Source organism: Tursiops truncatus, chromosome 14 (genome assembly GCF_011762595.2).
Source record: "Tursiops truncatus isolate mTurTru1 chromosome 14, mTurTru1.mat.Y, whole genome shotgun sequence".
NCBI lineage: Eukaryota > Metazoa > Chordata > Mammalia > Artiodactyla > Delphinidae > Tursiops > Tursiops truncatus.
This window is the reverse complement of record NC_047047.1, coordinates 9,741,174-9,763,053: the sequence shown is the minus strand read 5'-3', so window position 1 is coordinate 9,763,053 and position 21,880 is coordinate 9,741,174. Positions and strand designations below refer to the sequence as shown.

The 21,880-nt window shown below is 40.8% G+C and overlaps 1 protein-coding gene across 10 annotated transcripts in view; it reads left to right on the top strand.

Annotated features, from left to right (window-relative positions):
• The window catches only part of LOC101328570 (nephrocystin-1), a 99,410-nt gene that overhangs the window by 29,796 nt on the left and 47,734 nt on the right, over positions 1 to 21,880 (top strand). For all 10 annotated transcript variants that reach the window (XM_073791107.1, XM_073791111.1, XM_073791110.1 and 7 more), the window contains 6 exons: positions 72 to 200; positions 9,134 to 9,208; positions 11,522 to 11,632; positions 12,749 to 12,831; positions 14,704 to 14,780; positions 15,707 to 15,806. In XM_073791107.1, the coding sequence (XP_073647208.1) occupies positions 72 to 200; positions 9,134 to 9,208; positions 11,522 to 11,632; positions 12,749 to 12,831; positions 14,704 to 14,780; positions 15,707 to 15,806 (575 nt within the window). The remainder of the gene's footprint in view (positions 1 to 71; positions 201 to 9,133; positions 9,209 to 11,521; positions 11,633 to 12,748; positions 12,832 to 14,703; positions 14,781 to 15,706; positions 15,807 to 21,880) is intronic.

Here is a 21,880-nt window from a genome sequence, read left to right as displayed (position 1 = left end):
GGTGCTTTGAAAATGAATTTGTCTTATAAGTCATAAAAGTAAACCTTCCTCATAACTAATTTTTCTCTCAGATTAGGTCAAGACCAAGTCGTGTTTCCTTGATTCTGACCCTCTGGAGCTGTAAGATGATTCCTCTTCCAGGAGTGAGCATCCAGGTTCTGAGCAGACACGTGCGCTTCTGTCTGTTTGACGGCAGTAAGGTGAGCTTGCTGAGGAGTTAAACCGGTTGCCACCATATGTTAATGCCACATGTTAACCGCATACTGCACAGGGTCTGTCTGTCTCTTTCTCCCTCTCAACCTCTCTCTCTCTCCGTGTGTGTGTGTGTGTGTGTGTGTGTGTGTGTGTGTGTGTGTGTGTGTATAAGTATCTATATAAAATGATGTGTGGTAGAGTGCAAACTACATGTGTTCTGATGACACAGACTTAACTCCTGGCTCTTTCAGTTGCTAAGTGTGTGATGTTTATATGTCACAGTTAACGCCTCTGAGCCTTAGATTTTTCACTTACAAAAAGGTACTGATGCCTGTCTTCTAGTATTGTATACGGTTCAGGTTTGAAGGTTAGAGTATTGCATTTTTGACAGGTGTACACACCTGTATAACCAACATCCCAGGCAACATATGGAGCATCACCATGACCTGACAAAGTTGCCTTGTGTCCTTTTCCATTCTGTGCCTCTCTGATTCCTAAGAGAATATTTTTTACCCAGTACCAAAAAATCTGAATAACTCTTAATTAATTGATTTATGAGATACAGATGAAACAGTGCCTGGATGGAACTTTATGGCTTTAATTGCATACACTAGACGAGAAGAAAGATTTTTAAATCAGTGATCTAAGCTCGAACTCAAGAGCCTGGAAAAGGAAGAGTGAGTCAATCCCAAAGGAAGTAGAATGGAGGAAATAATAAAGAGTAGAAATTAATGACGTAGAAAACAAGAGAAAGTCAGAAAAGGCAAAGTTTATTCTTTGAAAAGATTAATAAAATTGAGAGATGCCTAGTAAGACTGATCAAGAAATTTTAAAAGAGAGAAAGAAAACAAATGATTGTTGCCGAAACTCTGCCTCTGTTCACCGGTGCCAGATAGAAACACGGAAACAGAGTTTTGGGTGAAGTAGAAAAGAAGAGCTTTATTGCTTTGCCAGGCAAAGGGGGCCACAGTAGGCTAATGCCCTCAGAACTGTGTGTTCCACCCTGGGGCAGGTAGTGAAGAGTGTTACAGTGCTCAAGGAGCAGAGCGTGATCGGCTCACGGACATTCTTCTGATTGGCTGGTGGTGAGGTAATTGGGAGTCAACATCATCAACCTTCTGGTTCCAACCAGTCTGGGGTCTGCGTGCTTGTGGGCAGCACACAGTTAAGTTCTCCCACCTGGAGGGGGTTTCAGTATCTGCAAAACAGCTCACAGGACATGGCTCAGAATATTATCTATAGCCCTTGAGGAAGAACTAAAGGTCCCTGACTTTGTTTAATGGCTAAAGTATTATTATTTTGTCTTGCTTGACTGTTTTCCTTTCTTTCTGCATTTTTTCACTTCTCTGATTAAATTTATGATTTGACTGACGTTTTTCTACAGACAAAAGGCAGGCGGAGGACAAGGGTGGGGCTCTTTTCTGGGAAGGCCTCATAGGGTCCTGCTTGGTTACGTGATCACCATCTGACATGAAAATGGAGACCTCAGCACAGATCCTGCGTACATTAAAGGGATAAGCAGGGGATGTTGTAAACAACTTTATGGCAGTAAATTTGATAACATCAATAAACAGATAAATTCTTTGAAAACCGTAACTTAATGAAACTGACACAAGAAGAAATAGAACAATTTGAATGACCCCTGTTAAAGAAATTGAAACAGTAATTAAAAATCTTCCAATAAAGAAAACTCCAGACCCAGATGGTTTCACTGGTGGATTCCTCCAAACATTTAAGGAAGAAATAATACCAATAGTACACAAACTTCCAAAGAATAGATAAAGAGGAAATGCTTCCCATCTCATTTCACGAGGCCAGGAAAAGCATGATACGAAAATATGACGAGACATTACAAAAAAGAAAAATTACACGACCAGTATTCCTTATGAATATATAAACTAAAATCCTAAACAAAATATTAGCAAATTGAATCTAGCCATGTATAAAAAATGACAGTATATCATGACTAATTGGGGTTTAGTCCAGGAATTCAAATGTACATACCTGTGTAACCAATATTTAACATTTGAAAATAGATTATTGTAACTTGCCATATTAGCAGAACTGAAGAACAGAAATCACCTGATCATCTCAATAGATGCGGAAAAAGCAGTTGACAAATTTTAACACCCACTTATGATTTTAAAAAAGTTCTCACCAAACTAAGAACAGAAGGGAACTTCAAATTGGTAAAGGGCAACAAGAGAAAGCTAAAGCAAAGCTACTAGCATCATGACACTTAATGTGAAATATTGCATACTTTTACCCTACGGTCAGGAACGATTCAAGGATATCCAAGAAATAAAAAAGATAACTCAGGTTTTTTTAATTGACAAAAGACTTGAACAGGCACTTAAAATATGGGGGCTTCCCTGGTGGCGCAGTGATTAAGAATCCGCCTGCCAATGCAGGGGACATGGGTTCAAGCCCTGGTCCGGGAAGATCCCACATGCGTCAGAGCAACTAAGCCCGTGTGAAGCAGGGATGAAGCAGGAGGTACAGCGTAAGACGTTGTAAGCCATGATGTAGGGAGTTTCGTCTTTACCCTAAAAGCGGGGAAAGTCATTAGAGGTAGGACATGACTTAGACGTACGTTTGGGGATGATTTCTGGCTCCTCTCTGGAGATGGATTGAAGGGGGGTGGGGGTCAGAGGGATCTGAGTAGACCACTTGGGGGCTATGTCACAGTGTGGTGGTCAAAGGGCAGCAAGTGTCGCCTCAAGAAAACGAAATCTGGAGCCATTTTGCCTGGAATTAACCCTGGCTCCGCCAACTGGGTGTGGGACGCTGACCAAATGACTCGACCTTGCTGTCTTGTCTCATGTGCATCCCTTAGGGTCGATGTGAGGACTAAATGAGTTCCTGTAAGTAAAGCACGTAGACCAATACATGGAACATCATAAGTTGACCAGATGAGAGATGACGATGGTAACTTAGATTAGGGAAGTGGAGATGAGAGCTGTGGCCGGAGGGATATTTAGGAGGCAAAACCCAACACACTTTGGTTGGTGGTGGGTTGGATGTGGCAGGTGAGGGAGAGTGGGACGCCAAGCATGACACTAGGTCTTTGACTTCCACATCTGGGTGGATAGTGGTGACGTGCAGTGAGGTAGAGAACACTGATAGATATCTTTCTTTCTGCTGAGTGTACTCCTAACTCGCAGCATGAGGAAAGTGCCTTTGTTTCATCTGCACTGCGGGTAAATAAGGATCTTTCCTTCCTTCTACATGCTCTGCGCAAGATCACTGCCAAAAACGAGCCAGTAGGTGTCGCCAGTGACCAAGAAAAGATGAATTGCCTTCTTTTTCCCAGATCTGGTTCCACACTTTTTGCTGTACCTCTCGCTATTCTCATACGTGACAACATAAAACAAAGATTAGAATTTTATTTTGAATAATATATCAAAATAGTAGAAATTATTTTATATAAAAATAATAGAAGTTAGTTTATGAAACAAATTTTTGCCAAATTTTCCAAATTGAGGAGTTAGAGAACATATTTAATAGTTACATACTCACGCTATTTACTTAAGAATACTTTTTTTTTTTTTTTTTTTTTGCGGTACGCGGGCCTCTCACTGTTGTGGCCTCTCCCGTTGGCGGAGCACAGGCTCAGCGGCCATGGCTCATCGGCCCAGCCACTCCGCCGCATGTGGGATCCTCCCGGACCGGGGCACAAACCTGTGTCCCCTGCATCGGCAGGCGGACTCTCGACCACTGCACCACCAGGGAAGCCCAAGAATACTTCTTTAATAAGCCTAAGCCATGTTACAAATAAAAAGCATTATTACTAGAACTAGTTAATGAGACACTACTTCCAATAATGACTGAGTAAGCTCCTCTCCAAATAACTTGCCCAGTGATGAGAACTGTAAATTCTGGGTAATATATGAAAAGCAACTCCCTCGGGGCTCTGCAAAGCATCCCAAAGCAGCCGGGTCCTGGAGGGGCACCTTTCACTCTTGAGTCTGCTGTTTTATTTCTTCTCTTTGTTCCCTCTTTTTCATTCCCCTGTTTTATTTTTTTCTGTCTTCCTGAACATTTTTTAGAACTCCATTCTGAATTGTCTGCCGTGTTGTTGAGTGGATCTCTTCGTACAGGTTTTGGTATGACTTTATACCTACATAACTTCCCACGGCTGGCTAGTGTCAACATTCCAGTTGAAGTGACATGTACCTCCCTTACCTCCCTTTACACCTCTTTACCCTCCCTGCTTTCTAATTGTCTTAAATATCTCCTCTACATACATTGAGAACCACATCACACAGTGTTAGAATTTTCCTTCAACCATCAAGCATAATTTAGAAAACTTCAGAGAAACCTCTCATATTTACCCTTGTTCTTACTCTTTCCATTGTTCTTCCTTCCTGATATTCAGAGATTTATCATGTTTTTTCTATTTAGAGAACTTCCTTTAACCATTCTTTTTAGGGTAGGTCTGCAGGCTACAAATTCTCGTAGTTTTTCTTTATCTGAGAATGCCTGTTTCCCCTTTATTCCTGAAGGATATTTTCACTAGCTATACAATTCTAGGTTGGCAGTTCTTTTCTTTAAGCACTCAAAAAATATTGTTCCATTTCCTCTGGCCTCTGTCTGATGAGAATTGGTTTTTCCCTATGGGTGAATCTAGGTGGTGTTTCTCTCTCACTGCTTTCAAGATACCGTGTTTAGTTTTTAGAAGTTTATGTACTTTGTCATGGATTTCTTGGGTTTAACCTGTTTAGGGTTTTCTCAGCTTTTTAAACCATAGGTTTATATCTTTTGCCAAATTTGGGGATTTTTCAGCCATTATTTTCTCAAATACTTTTCCAGCTCCAAACTCCCCTCTCCTCTGGGACTCCGATGACATGAATGTTAGTTAGATCTTTTGTTATAATCCCACGGGTTCCTGAGGCTCCTGATCATTTTTTCCCATCTATTCTATCTCAGTTGTTCAGACTGCATAGTTTCCGTTTTCCTATCTTCAAGTTCACTGATTCTTTTCTCTCTTTTCTGTTCTGTGGTTGAGTCTCTTCAGTGACTTGTGTAGGTATGTGTGTGTGTCTGTTTTTAATCTTGGTTATTGTATTTTCCAGTTCTAGAATTTCCATTAGGGTCTCCTTTATCTTTCATGTTTTGTTGAGATTTCCTTATTTCTTTCTTGAGACTTTGTATTTCTTTCTACGTTTTAAATTTCTTTTAAGCATCTCCATAGTTGTTTATTGAAACATTTTTAGATGGCTGCTTTAAAATGCTTGTCAAGTAATTCCAATATCTGTGTCATCTCAGTATTGGTATCTTTTGATACCAATCTCATTCAAGTTGAGATTTTCCTGGTACTTGGTATAATGAATGATTTTTTTCTTTTTTTTATTGTATCCTGGACATTTTGAGTGTTGGGAGTCTCTGGATCTTAATAAGTTTAACTTCTATTTTAGCAGGCCTCTGACACCATTACTGCCAGGTGAGAATGGAAGTCCAGATTCCCCACTTGGCCTCTGCCCACACCCCTGGGGGTAGGTGTGCCTCCTTACTTTGGGGCCCTAATGGAAGTTCAGGCTCCTCTCTAGGCCTCCAGAGACAGCACTCACTGTGTCATTCCTCAGGACCTATGACCCCTAGTCAGCCCACTTTCCTGTCTCCATTGTGGACATTACAAGGAGGTAAAAACTAAGGTTACTGAATTTCATTGTGTTAAATTTTCGATCAAAAAAAGAACTGTGAACAAATGATGAACTCTAGCTAATGATATGCATGCTAATGTATTTAGAGGAAAGTTTACTTATGTCTGCAAGTTTGCAGTGTATCAAAAAATTAGGTGAATTGATGGATGGACAGAAGATATATGTGATAATGCAAGTATAGTAAAATATTGATGGCAGAATTTAGGTGATAAGCTTATGGGTGTTCACTATAAGTTTCTTTTAACTTGTATATTTATATATATTTAATATATATGTAGTATATATTTGACACATTTCATAATTAACCACCATTGTATGTTTCATCCTTAAAAATTGATTGAAAACCCTTAAGAACTCAGTAAGAAATAATACATCAAGTAATTGTATTAGTTTTGCCAATAATAAAAGAAATAGAACGCAAGTGTAAATCTCACATTTAGACTCTTATCTTAGAACGTTACAATCTTCCAATTTGTTTATTCTTTTCCTTTTACATGTATTTTATACCACAATCTGACTTTTACTGGAATTAGCAATATTTGTTAAATTAGTAACTATTTCAAATACATAGAAACATGCAGAAAAAAACGTAACAGCTACCCATGGCCTTGTCACTTAGTTCTATTGAAGCCTCTCAGTTTGCAATATGTAAATGTTTAGCCTACTCACTTAACTGTAGATTATTCTCATAAATCTAAACTCCGTATTTCTTTCTCCTAACACACCAAAGATACTAACATGCTTTACCTACCTACTGGCCCATCTTGTCATCGTTGCCTAGAAGTTTTTTGGGTTTTTTTTTTAATGCAAACAAATCTGTTTTTTAAAAAACAGTAAATATGTAATTATGTATAGTGACATTTTGTTAATATCTATGCTCTGGGTTGTTTCTTGTATTGTAAGTATTTGATTTCTTCATGTGTCCTTAGAAGCACATTTTATGCAGAAGATATTTTACCCTTCCCCCACCAGCCAAGCCCCACCAATCTAATGGTGTTGTGGTTGCTACCTCCAAACTCCAGTCCAGAACCAGATCTTACAGTGAAGTTTAGCGTTCTTGATCTAAGCTGATGTCAGGGACATCAGCGATTCACTTAAAGGTTCACTTGTTTACTTGGTTCTGATCCTGGTGTCATGGCTCCATCTTTGTCCTTCCTGCTTAGACTCTTTACTTCCTATGAGGAGGAAGGTTGGCCACCATCTTTCTTTCACCCTACTGGCTTCAAGCAATAAGGCAGTCTCTGTTCCTCTATCATGTGTTGAGTACCATTAGCCTCTGTAACATACAAATCCGGCTCCTTGTCACCACGTCCCGCTCTAGACTCAGAGCCCAGGAGACCCCCAGTTTTAGTCTCGCCCTATTCTTTGTTTTTCTCTTCTGTTTATGGGCCACTGAAATATTCATCTCACTTTTGGGTCCTCCTCTGTCTTTTTAAGTGGCACTACTTTATGTTTGGAGCAGAGCAGCTGTGCTGAAGCATAAATTCATCTTGAGCAGAAGTCCTTATGCATTCTTTTGTTTGTTTGCTTTTTAAATATTTATTTATTTGGCTGCTCCGGGTCTTAGTTGCGGCACACAGGATCTTCGTTGCGGCACGCGGGGTCTTTTAGTTGCAGCATGTGGAATATTTAGTTGTGGCATGCGGGGTCTAGTTCTCTGACAAGGGACCGAACCCAGGCCCCCTGAATTGGGAGCGCGGAGTCTTAACCACTGGACCACCAGGGAGGTCCCCCTTATGCATTCTTTTTTTTTTTCTGTACATGGGCCTCTCACTGTTGTGGCCTCTCCCGTTGCGGAGCACAGGCTCCAGACACGCAGGCCCAGTGGCCATGGCTCACGGGCCCAGCCGCTCCACGACATGTGGGATCTTCCCGGACCGGGGCACGAACCCGCGTCCCCTGCATCGGCAGGCGGACTCTCAACCACTGCACCACCAGGGAAGCCCCCCTTATGCATTCTTGATGCAGTTTGCTAAGTGGAAAAATCTCTAAAATTTTGAACCCTTGATTATTTCATCCTTATGCTCTGAGCCAATCATTCATCCTCTCTCGAGGCAGTTTTCTCAAATGTATAATGAGATGTTTGGACTAAGTCCTTTTTAGCTCTCAGAGTCAGTAACTCAAGAAGGATGTAAAATTATCAAGCAGAGGAAGTTTTTCCTCAATCAAAATCAGCATTCTCCAAGTTGAGAAGATAAAAGCAGAGATAGTATGAGATCTCAATTTCAATGATTGCAAGGGACTTCTTAGATATTAGAAGTGGGGAACACTTCTTGAAAAACCAAGAAGGACCTTGGAATAAATAAAATGCAGTCTTAGATTAGACACCAGATAGTAATCAAAAGGAGTTTGTACTCCAAGAGCCCAGTCTGAGAATATATATCGTTTTAGAAAGGGTTTAAATAAATTCATTTATATTAGTTGTGGAAGGAAATGGAGACTTTCTCTGTGGAAAACAACTTAGCTGCCCATAAGATCCTCCTAGTTGCTTGCCAATAGCAACACAGAGGGCAGTGAATTGAATTTGACCTCATAGGACACGTTCAGGATGATTTCTAATTATTTTTAAAGCTTAGTTTTAGAAATGCTATACTAAAATATTTTTGTCTAAAATAAAAATTGTATATTATCTGTTCTTCTGGAAAATGTCAGTTTTGGCCATAACTTTATAGAATTTGAACTCTTTTTTTTTTTTTTTTACAGTTTTTGCTCCTTTTGTATTCTATTGATTTGTATATATTATAGGACTAACGTCTTGCAATAGCATTTTATAAGAGATTAAATTCCAGGAAAAGTATACTTTATAGGCCTAGGGATCTTGAAGAAAACTGTAACCGTGTATCTGAGAGGGTAGCAGTGTCTCTCTTGATGGTAGGGTAATGGATTGCACATAAAATGCTCTTGTGGGTCATATTTCTTAAAAGGTCGTTCATACCTAAAATTTCTCTGAATTTTCTGGTTAATCTATCTCATATATTAAGTATTTCACGTAATACAGTTTATCACTAGTGCAGAGATCTGAGTCTGAATTCATTTATCAGTTCTTCCGTTGTGTTATAAGCGCTGTAACACTTGTTTTTTTGTTAATCATTTTAAATGTTATGTATGTATAATACTTGATGTAAAAAGAAAAAAGAATTACAGAGTTACACAAAGTAAGAAATGAAATATCCCCCTCTCCCTCTGCCCCACTGTTAACTGTTTGGGACCTGGAAGTGATCATGTTTCAAAGAGCTTTCTACAATATGATTTCAAATGGGAAAATCTCATTTCAGGTTCTGAGCAACATTCATACAGTCAGGGCCACGTGGCAACCTAAGAAACCCAAAACATGGACCTTTTCTCCCCAGGTAAGTAACCTGCTTACTTGTGAATGGAAGTAAGAAGAATGGAATGAAACGTGAACTTCTTTTACCTGATAAGTATTATATGATTAATTTCTAAGGCAGGATTGTCAAAGTGCGTTCCTGAAATAATGTATTTGTATTTAACACAGAATATATGGGGCCAGATTTGAATCTTCAGATTAATGTTCTTTGAGGACTTTGATAACAATTACTCATGTTTCTGACTCACCAAAGTTATAATGCCTATGAATCATCTCATTCAATGGATCACAAGGTTTAATTCTAGAAAATTCCCTCTGATGAAAAATGAAAACAGAAAGAGAAAACTTACGAAATGTTTTTCAAAAATGCAGTCTCCAACTGTGCTCGTGAGAGTTGTGCTTTCTTCAGATAAAAATCAAGGGTGACGCCTAGGGAACTGGTCAGTACACCCAGGGACTGTCAAGACTGGGACAAACAAAGGCTGGAATGAGGTTAAGTGGCTTGAAACCACCGAGTCAGTGCCACATAGATGCCAGTGGAGACGAAGATATCTTTATGTTCTTTTAATAACATTAATTTTCTATAGTTCTATTTACTTTACTTTTTTTCTACCTCCAGAGTTTCATTACTTCCCTCCCACAACTAACTCCCTCGTGTCACTGCCCCTGAGAACCCTTCATTAACCTTCTCCTATTGCATCAGAAGATCTTACAGCAAGATAGAGGTTCACTGAGAGGACACAGCATGTGGGGGAGGCCCGGCCACCTCGCCTGTGGGCTGTGTGTGTCCACACTTGTCTACCACGCGACTCCTACAAGTCCAGTTTGATCTTCTAAGCATCCTACTGCTTACATTTCTTTAAATTGTAACAATATAATTGTTCTACTGTTTTTTGTGTTAATTTCCTTTTATTTTATTTTTTTTATGTTTTGGCCGCCCCGCGCGGAGTGCGGGATCTTAGTTCCCCAACCAGGGATCAGACCCGTGCCCTCTACAGTGGAAGCGCGGAGCCCTAACCACTGGACCGCCAGGGAAGTCCCCCTACTGCTTCCATTTTGACACAGTACTTCACAGTTCTGATAGTGCGTCTCTGTGCATGTGAAGTGGTTAGGGTAGAATTTTCCAAGGTTTTCCTGGATATAAAGATGAACTGTTTGGAGGGATAAATAATATGTGTATGTTGCTTTGTTGAATGAAATTAAGCGTCCTTAGGTGTGAGGCATTCTTCCTAGGTACTGTGGGAGCTTTTACACGTTAGTAGAGAAGACACATAAACACCAGTATCCTCTATTTATGGAGCTCTGACTGCGTGCCAGGCGCTGAGGTAGGCCGTGATGTGCATTTTCTCATCTAATCCTTGGAGTCGCTCTAAGGAGTGGGTGCTTTTGATAACTGTCACGTAGGCAGAACGTAATGTCACACAGGCAGCACGTGGGGATCCAAGTGCTGTGGAAGCACAGAGGAGGGTGAAATTAATTCTAGTCCTTAGGCTCAGGGCAGGTTTTATAGAAGAGAAACTAAACTTTGAAGGATGGGTAGGATTTTATAGGCAAGGAAGAGGGATGTAGTTGTCCAGGGAGGGGGAATGGAAAGGGCAGAAGGGAAGGAAAGGAAAATTTCCAAGGCATGCCTGAGGAAAGTTGAGCAAGTGTGTGTGCAGTCTGCAATTTTAGTTCTGTTTCCAAAGGACAGCGGTTAATATAAATATAAATATCTTATCAGGGAATTTCCTGGTAGTCCAGTGGTTAGGACTCTGCACCTCCACTGCAAGGGGCACAGGTTCGATCCCTGGTCGGGGAACTAGGATCCCGCGTGCCGCGTGGCACAGCCCCCCACCAAAAAAATCTTATCAAACTATTTTTGTGATACCTCTGAAGACCTTGGTACAGTGCTTGTTTCACATTAGCCTCTGCTCTAAGCATAGAGTAAGTGAACGTAAAGGTAGTTTTCTTCAACACAAAAATTATATTTTAAAATTTCAAATCATTGGTATAGATGAGTCCAGTCCATCTGCTTTTTGTTTCCTTTAAAAGACCTTTATTATGATGCAGCGGCATAAACTATTTATAGATGAATAGAGCTGAACCTTCCCTCCATTTTTAAAAAAATTTATTTTATTGAAGTGTAGTTGATTTACAGTGTTATGTTAATGTCTGCTGTACAGCAAAGTGATTCAGTTACACATATATATACATTCTTTTTCATAGTCTTTTCCATCATGGTTTATGACAGGATATTGAATATAGTTCCCTGTGCTATCAGTAGGACCTCATTGTTTATCCTCCAACCATTTTTCATGTTTATTAGTAATTTTCGTTTTTGCTATCATTTCAGGTTACTGGCATCTTGCCCTGCTTGCTTGATGGTGACTGTTTCATCAGGTCCAATTCTTCTTCTCCAGATCTTGGAATATTATTTGAACTTGGAATTTCTTATATTCGCAATGTATGTCAGTTGAAAGATACAGCTTTCTAACGTGTCAAAGGGGAAGTTTTCCCTTATGTCTGTCTTTAGTAAAATAATCGAGGTTTTTATGTGTAACAGAATTTTAATCTCTTGAGGAATGAGAGTGACAGTGATTCTAATTTTTTTATGATGCTACTTTTCCATTAGTGTTTAAAATAAGTGTACTTGTTTACATTTATAGCTTGAGCGAACTCCAGTGCTTTTAAAGAATGAAGATTGGAAAAACATAAGACCTTGCAGAAAGTGATAAAAGATGCTAGCGGCCTTGCAGCACTGTGCTTTAGCTCTGTCCTGGAGGGTCAGAGTGCCCCTAACCTCGTAAATGAGCGTTCTAATGAAGGGACCTGGCAGAGGGGTAATTTTTATAAAGGGAACACCAGAAACTTGGATTCATTTACATCATGTAGACTATTGAATCAGTGGGTGTGGCTCTGTGGTAATAATTATGTATTTCCATAGATAGGTGTAGAATGTGTGCTGGGCCTCGTGATAACCCAGAGATTTGTATTATGTTAATGGTGTAATACCATCATATGTAATACCATTGTATGTTTTATTATGTTAATGGTGTAATACCATAATGGTGTAATACCATCCTTTCATTTCTTTAAGGCAAATTCATCCGTCTGCTGCGGGTGGGTAGGACAGGAGCAGGTCCCCCAGGTGAACCCCAGACGCCTCTGACAGTTGACATTGGGTTAAGTTCTGAGCAGAAGGACCCTTGAATGCTTTAATTGGCTCATTCCATTTCTTACTGAGACAGAGCCTCCTACGCTCATGTATATTGAGGTGATCTGGAATCATCCCACTGCATATTTATGTCACTCAAGAAGCAATAGTAACAGTCGTCATATCATCAGCTTTAGGGGTTTTTCAGGAGCAATTTAACAAGAGGTTTTCATTTTATATCCTGCCTTTACCGTCTGGCCTGCAAGTCAAATGGGACTCCACTGGGTTTCACTTTGTTTTCTTGTGAAGAATTTTTTAGTTCTAAAGGCAAATACTAGTTTTATTCCTTTTAGAAGAACTTGGTATGTGCTTATAGATTTGACTGATTCAGACATTAATTTTCATACACTTTGTTTTATTTTCTAGTCAACTGGTGAGAGAGGAGAATTAAGTTGTGGCTGGGTGTTTCTTAAACTTTTTGATGCCAGTGGAATTCCTATTCCAGCAAAGTAAGTTGGCTTATATATTCCTTCCAAACGGGTAATTTTGTGGAAATTCATTTTTTTTAGAATCTAGATACCTCAGGTTTCCAGAGTGTATTACTTACATTTCAGTAACTTGTGTGGAGAGGGCTTTTACTGTTGATTTTAATGTTCTTTTAGGTAGTATATGAAAACAGCACACATGATCTCATCCTAGCGGGGAAGAAATGACACAGGTAGCCACGGTATTTTAAAAGATATTTGCACCGGTTGTCTGCTGAGAATATTCTTCCAGTGATTTCCTGTGGTATTAGTACATTTCACAGTGCTGAAATAGAGCCTCATTCTCGCCAAAGAGTGAGAAAGCTGAGTCTGGGGTCCCCAGGTCCTCCGTGACTCTGCCTTTCTTCCGTAGGTGGTACATGGAAATTGTAGCAGCAGACACTGTAAACAAATTTAAAATTTAAGACCAAAAACAAATATTTGTAATGCATTTGCAATATATACATAACAGTCACGAGATTATTATCCCTAATACAAAAAGAGCCTTCAAAAATTAAGAAGAGGCCAATCCAAATTTGAAAATGGACACACACACACAAATCTAAGCCTGGAAGATAAGAAACCCACAGAAGAGATACAGATGGGCAGTCACTAGGATGATGATTGAGATCCCAGATTTGGAATGGTAAAATTCAGGGCTGTAGCCTGGGCTCTGTCCATGTAACTGTAAGCAGGTTGTCTGCAAGCCTCAACTTCCCCCATCTTTAAAATGGGATCATAATAGTTCCCAAGCCCAAAGGTTTAATTCAGATAATGCACCCCTCTTCCATCTTTACTGATACTGCAGGGGTGGGCGTGACCTCCTTACCACTGGACGGAGGTAAAAGCCCTCCTCTGATGTTACCCCAGTGGGAGGGGGAGGGGCACTCTATCACACCCAACCTCCCCAGCCACTGCCTGTAGATGGAGAGGCCCAGGCTTCTTGTGGGTTGTTTTTGTTTTTCTGCTTTTGTTTTTTGTCTTTAATACTGTTCAGGGTTTTTCACTGTGCTTAGTGGGAGGGAAAAGTGTGTTTATCCAATCCTTCTTAAAGTGAAGTCATAGCTATTTTTTAAATGAGGTGGAGGCCTATGTATTGATACAGAAACATCTCCAATGTATATTATTATATGAAAACGGCAAGTTGCAGAATCGTGTGTGTGCTGACTCCACTTCTGTTCGCAAAGAGCTGTGTTCATGTGCGTGTGTGTAAACTGTTCCCGGAGGTTGTCTCTGGCGAGCAGAACTGGGGAGGTGGTGCCACAGGATTAAGGAGGCCTCTTACCTTCTGCTTCCACACTTACAGAGTAAGCAACTTTAAACGTGTGTCAGTTTAAGATTTACTGTTTAAATGTATGTGTTTGTTTCCATTTGTATTGAAACAGATAGGACAAGGGGCTACCAAACTAGGGGGGAAAGAAGGGGGGAGGGATTTTTTATTTTTTGTTTATCATTTGTATGCCATTTGAACTTTTTACAACAATCTACCTGTTACTTTTATATTTTAAAAATAGTATGAATTCATAATAGCTTTATTTCCAGTGATGATTTGAAACATTTGAAAAATGCATTTAAATAACAGGAGTCATTAAAGTCAAAAGACCTTAATGACATTAATTAATCTTTCTCATTTTTATGTAGAAAAATGTGTTTTCTGTGGTTCATAGTTAAGAAAGAGACTTTATTTACTGAGATGATAACCCCATGGAGGTGTCAACAACCTTCATTCTCATTTACCAATGAGGCATAAATAAAATGTCTGTGAATGCGTCTGTGCTAAAAAACGTTCCACCACTGACTCTACTGTTTCTCAATGTCCGTAACACGTATCCATCATGGTATATTTTTCTTTTGTAGAACTTATGAACTCTTCCTGAATGGAGGTACCCCTTATGAAAAAGGTGTTGAAGTGGACCCTTCAGTATCCAGAAGAGGTACCACTCTTCTGTGTTGCTTTCTTTCCTTAAAGATTAAACAAGCAGAAGATACATCGGAGAAGATACCTATAGTATAATAAGCGTAACACTTTTCACGTGAATTCACATTTTTTAAAATATGTCGTTTGATGTTAAAATCTTAATCATTTTTATCTAAGTGCTTATTTTCTTGGTAGCATATTTGAGACTCTAACGTAGGAAATTAGGATGCATGAGGACCCTGTATTGGTTCCTTTTCGTTGAACACTGGGCCACAGAATTAATAGAATAGGCCAATTCAGTGATTGCCTATTGCTAGGTCAAAGGGTGTAGACATTTGAAATTGTGGTATACATACCAGGTTGCCCTCCAAAAATACTGAGCATCTTTTAATGTGTTCATTGACCAGGCACTGTGCTAGATAAAGGGAAAATGGAGAGTAAGGCAGATATGGCCCTTGCCTCTTGGAGCTCAGAGCCTGATGGGTTTGAAACTCCCCTCTAGGTCCTCAGACATCCCGCTCCTTGCTTCGTGATTTAGGACACACAGCACTGCTGCCACCCCAGCAATGCCAATCCCACCTTCTTGGAACAGGAAGGAGCTGGGATGTGGGATGCAGCTGGTTCTACTTGGAGTCAGACGTGCTTTTTAAACTCCCTTTTTCTTTGTCATCTGGCAGCAGTGATGCTGTCACGGTATCTGATGTAGTGGCAGCTCCAGGGGTGGGCTGGTTGGGTGCATTCTGAAGGTCCTTAGGGCACATCATATTCATCAGTCCATTTAGGGCGTATGGGCGACTGCTGCCTCTCATACAATTCAGCCCCACTGGTGCTGAAAAAAACTTTGTCTTATTTTTATATATAAAAAAATGTATATAAAATACTCTATTATATTCACTGCCTAAGCACTTAAAGTTTTGAGATGTATTTTTTATTTTTTTAAAGCACATGGTAGTGTTTTCCATCAGATGATGACAGTGAGAAGGCAGCCTCAGCTTCTAGTAAAACTGAGATCTTTGAACAGAAGATCAAGGAACATGCTAAGGTTGGTACCTGCTGTTACCTGTCCGGTGAACTTGGGCCCATTCAGCATTTGTGGACCATCTCTGTTTCTGGCTTCTCCACGTGCTTGGTCACCTTCTGTTAATTATTTTTTTTCCTTACTAATTCTTCTGCCAAGGATCAGTAGGGAAATGGAATAATAATACATTTCAGATTAGCTTATTCTTCTGTTTACCAGTTAGCACAAATGATAGATGCGGTCAGAAATAGTATAGAAACTTTTGAGTCAACGGGACTTATCATCCACAGTCCTACCCTCAGGGAACTTTGGGGAACTTTTTTTAATGTCAAGTTTGTTGAGGTATAATTTACACGCAGTAAAATTTGCCCTTTTTAGTTTAAGTTCTTTGCGTTTTGACAAGTATATACAGTCATATAACTACCACACGGTCAAGATAGAGAATATTTCCATCACTATAAACAGTGAACTGATGCCCCTTTGTAATCAACTCTCCAGCTCCGGCCTCAGGCTACTGCTCCTCTGTTTTCTTTCCCAACAGTTTTGCCTTTTCCAGAATGTCCTACAAATGGACTCACACAGTACATAGCCTTTTGAGTCTGGCCTCTTTCATTTAGTGTAACGCAGTTGAGATACACCCATGCTGTTGCCTGTGCTAGTGATTTTTTCCTTTTTGTTCTAATTGGTATTCCATTTGGTGGATATACCCTAATGTGTTTATTTATTCACTAGTTGATAGATACTTGGGTTGTTTCTGGCTTTGGGCAATTATGAATAAAGCTGCTCTATATATTTGCGTAAGAGTTTTTGTGTGTGTGGGCATGTCTTCCTTTCTCGTGGGTGTAGGTACTTAGGAGTGGGATTACTGGATCATCTGGTGTTTGTTTAACTTTATAAGAAACTGCCAAACTGGTTTCCAATATGACTAGAGGCCATTTTACACCCTCTCCAGCCACATATGAGAGTTCCAATTACTCCGTATTCTTGACAACATTTGATATGATCAATTTTTTTCTGTTTTGCCCGTTTTATTTATTTATTTATTTATATATTTATTTATTTTTGGCTGCATTGGGTCTTCGTTGCTGCGCGCAGGCTTTCTCTAGTTGCGGCAAGCAGGGGCTACTCTTCGTTGCGGTGCATGTGCTTCTTGCGGTGGCTTCTCTTGTTGCGGAGCACAGGCTCTAGGCGCGGGCTTCAGTAGTTGTAGCACTTGGGCTCAGTAGTTGTGGCTTGCGGGCTCTAGAGCACAGGCTCCGTAGTTGTGGCACACAGACTTAGTTGCTTCACGGCATGTGGGAGCTTCCTGGACCAGGGATCAAACCTGTGTCCCCTGCATTGGCAGGCAGATTCTTAACCACTGTGCCACCAGAGAAGTCCTTGCCCATTTTAATAAATGATTAGTGGTAGCTGTTGGTGGTTTTAATTTGCATTTTCTTCAGGGAGATTTTGCACTGGTAGAATCCCAGGTCGATCCATCTCTAACTCAGTAACCTCTTGGACAAGTCATTTACCATCTTTCTCAGGGTCTCAAGGTCTACGTCTTTAAAATGGACATCATAATAGTATTAACCCCATCAAGCACTAAAGAGGTTTAAGGAAAAGAAAATATATAAAACACTTAGCTAGTATGTGGCACCCAGTAACACACAATAAGTAGCAGCTATAATTATTACTCTTATATAGTAATAGCTATATTATAAACAGCTATAGCTATTACTATTATCATATGTCTAGATAAATGTAAATACAATGACAGGTGGCTGGCACTGTGATCACATTTGTTCAGATGAGGATGTGCTATGTAGCTGGTAGGATCGGGGGATTCAAAAGAAGCTTTGAAGGTTTGGAAGAGGTGCCAGTGATGACGTGGAGATGTGGAGAGTACGCAGTGGACAGGAGGGGCAGAGGGAGGAGCGTGGCTCGGGAACAGAGACTGATGCAGTTGACTGGTCCCACAGTGACCTGCTCTCTGCTCGCGGATTATCAGGAAGCAGGGAACCTTGGCCCACCTCTGTGAATGGTTGCTTTTCTCATTCTAGATCATGCTCCCAGTTTAAATATCCCTTGTTCTTATCTCTAGTACTGAAATGTGTATTATAATTATAGTGTTAACAGTTAAATCTTTCAATAACCATTAATTATGTGTTCGTGGGTAGTATTCATCCTCTTGGCTTTTTTTTTTTTCCTGGATGTTCATAGAGCCTATAAATTCCCTTCTTTTGGCCAATCTTTCCTTGGACAGTTTTTATTTTTCAAGATTAATAGAAGAAGCACAGTAGCGGTCTTTGTAGAAGAAAAGCTAGAATCCTGTTTGGCCTCATTCTTCCTACGTCTTCAGCCTCCCGCTACCCCCCTTGTTGATAAGCTTTCGAGAGTCCGAAGCACTCCCAAGCGTGTCTGTCAAGCACAGCTCTTAATAGTGTTTCTTTGGCCCCAAATATCAGTTTGCAGATACGCTTTACAATCTAGAGATCAAATCTGACTTGGGTGTGCGGCGGTCAGATGGGCGGGCCCGTTCCCCCAAAGCAATGAACGTTCTTCTGCATGCTGGGTTCTCAAAGAAGGGTCCCAGGTCCTCATCCCCTGACGTCAGGAACTGCGCCCTTGTTGGTTACAGCATACAGTAGGCACCCGAAAAATGTTTGTGAAATAATTTCCAAGTAGAGCTCTTCCTGCTGGTGTAAAAGTGGTCGGGCGCTCGCTCTGCCTTCTGCGGTCCCTGGCCTCCCCCACCTCGTCTTGGTGTCCGCTCCTGTCTCCTCCCAGAGCCCCGAGAGAGACCTGAGCACCGTCTTGAAATTGCCGCTCCACTTTGCCTGATGCAGAAATGCGCTCTGCTCTCCTGGTGGTGTCCAGCGTGGGCTTCAGGGCCCGCCGGCCTCAGGCAGGCTCTCCCAGGGGCAGACCGTGGGCATGGTGAAGCCAGAGGCCTTGGGCCCTACTGCCGGGCCATGGGCTGGGGTGCGAGGGCTGTGCTGTGGGTCCAGGATGAGAGGCTGGAATCAGGCCTGTGCACCCTGGAGGTGGAGCCTGAGATGGGGCTGACCCTTCTCAGTCTCCTCTCCCTGACCTGCCACCTGCAGTGAGTGGGGAAAGAAGGCGGATGATGCTACCAACAGCCCTCCTCCTCCACTCCTCCAAACGCCCATCCCGCCTCTGTCCCCACTCTCCCTTGCTTAAGAACTTCATATTTTGGGATTTCCCTGGTGGTCCAGTGGTTAAGACTCCACGCTTCAACTGCAGGGGGCACGAGTTCAATCCCTGGTTGGGGAACTAGGATCCTACGTGCCGCAAAAGAAAAAACAAAACAAAAACAAAAACACCCTTCATCTTATGTATATGTGTAACTGATTCACTTTGTTATAAAGCAGAAACTAACACACCATTGTAAAGCAATTATACTCCAATAAAGACGTTAAAAAAAATAAAAATAAATGAATAAACCCTTCATCTTTGTTTAGCCAGATTTCTCTGCTTGAAGGAGAAAGGACGGGGCTCTTTTTGTTATGCCAAGGGACCTACAAAACTGCGGGCAGGGCCAAGTGTGGGAAGCCCAGTTATAATCTGCATTAGTGCCCAGTTTCCCCAGTATCCTTGCTGGTTGGCTTCATCCTGCCCTCTCACCAGCCAGCAGTCTTCCATGTGTGTCTCCTTTGGCTGTCAGGAGCCCTGTGAAAATCCGATGAATCAACGTGGACTCGTCTCCTTGACCAAAGAAACAGCACCAGAATCCTGTCCCTGGGTCTCCTTTTATGGAGATAACTCTGGTCATGTTGACCCTCAGCTGAGACGGAAGAGGGAGCAGATAGGTCCTCCTGTTTCACCAAGACTTGCCTTTCTGATTTGGGAGCTGTTTTTTTGATGGGGTTTAACTTGGTGTGATTTGGCCAAATGCATGCTTTTAAGCCTCTGATGAGGGAAAGCCCTGAATTTAGACCCAGACTCCCAGAGCACGGGTTCTGAATACCGAGACATACTGGTCTGTGGCAGTAGGCTACATGCCTGTATATAAATTTGCTACAAATTTGTTTATTTTCCTTTGCTCTCTGGATGTATGCCATCTTTTTTTCTCTTTTACTTCCATTGTATTATTGCTAAAAATAAATGAAGTAATAGTGTTGCTTGCCGGGGGCCCAGTATCATGTTTATTGCCCTTCTGTTGGTCTGTCTGTGAGGTCAGAAAGAAGTATATCTTTACTTCTTCAGCTCAGAGCTTCCTGGTCACCTTGGATTTGGGAAAATCAAAGGATTTCCCTAAAGGAAGCTCTGATAAAGAGCCAGCAGCGTTGCTTCGTGTTATGGGGAGGTACCAGAAGGAAAGGAGTGCCGGCACTGTGGGCGCTGAAGGCCTCCACTGCAGGCTGGCCGCGATGCCTGCCAGACAGAGCAGGCCGATCTGGGAGAGAAGGGGAGGAGAGAATGGAAGGAAGGTTCCACCCCTTCCCCTCGTAGAATTAATGTCTGTTTTTCAGCATGAGACATGAGTTTGGGCATGCTGCTGAAACACTGCCCACATGTCCCATAGACCGGAGGGCGGGGTGTAGAACAACATGGAATCACAGCATGAACACCGAGAAGGCATGTGGTGGCATCGAGGCAGCTTAAATGTTCCCCTGCAGCCAACCTGAAATCTAGGTCAGGGCTATGCACGATCAGAATTTTAGCGGGGCTGGAAAAGGGTGACTTCTGGCTCTGTGCATGAAATGCTCTATATGAATATAAGTGTGGTAAGAGAATCTATCTTGTGTTTTGGGGCATTTCTAGAATGCAAGGGTTAGGGAGTGGTCAAGGATACGTATCTAAATTCTGTGAAACTAGTCATAGGAACTCATTACTCCTGTACCATCCCTGGGGTCACGTTCATTCTGCTCTCTTTCAGCAGGCTGGAAGCCTGGATGTTACCTCTGTGATTAATTTTCCCTTCTAAAATTCTCATCCTAGAAGTTAGAGTGAAGGATTATTTTCTGAAGTTAAAGTCTCCTTTAACTTTAGGTGGTTTCCCTTAGCCCAAAGACATCTTCCTCTTGGTAGAGGACATTGTTCGCAAGGTTTCCGAGATTTCCTATACGCTCATTCTTCATGCTTAGTGACAGAGTTCATGCATTTCTAAAAATAACACAGAAAATGTGTGTTTAGAATGATTCAAGACATTTTCTTGAGTATCTGCTAAGGTTAATTCTGGTGCTCAGTATTCTCAGTAAGTATTTAGTGTGTACCAGGTGTCAGGTTTTAAAGCACTCACTTGTATTTCCAGATTATATTTTGAAATCTCAATATTTGAAATTTTATTTCTATTTTTTATTCCCAAGTATTTTCTTTCTTTCAATGCTATTAGATATGCTATTAAATGAAATTAAAGTTTTAATTTCCTTTTCAAATTGTTCATTGTTAGTATATAGAAACATGACTGATTTGTGTATGTTGATTTTATATCCTGCAACTTTGCTGCATTTGTTTATTATAACAGTTTTGTGTGTGTGTGTGTGTGTGTGTGTGTGTTTCCTCTGCATTCGTCACATATCAATGTAACTTCAATATTGAAATCACGTTGTGTGTGAACAGAGATAATTTTACTTCTTTTTTTTCTAACTTATATACTTTTTATTCATTTTTCTTGCCTCACTGCTCTGGCTAGGGCTTCCAGTAATATGTTGAATAAAAATGGTGAAAACGAACATTCTTGTTTTGATCTTGATCTTGGAGGGAAAGCCTCCAGTCTTCTCCATTGAGTATGAGGTTAGCTATGGGATTTTCACATACAGCCATTATTACGTTGAGATAGTTTTCTTCTATTCCTAGTTTGTTGGGTGTTTTTATTATGAAGATATGTTGCATTTTATCAAATGCTTTCAGCATCAGCTAAGAAAATAACGTGTGTTTTTTTTTTCCTTGATTCTGTTAGTCTAGTGAATTACATCGATTGATTTTCTTATTTTGAACCATCCTGGCCTTGTAGGAATAAATCCTACTTGGTCATAGTGTATAAAACTTAATGTGCTGTTGAATTATGTTTGCTAGTATTTTGTTGAGGAGTTTTTGCATCAGTGTTCATCAGGGATATTGGTCAGTAGTTTTTTTGTTGTGTCTTTGTCTGG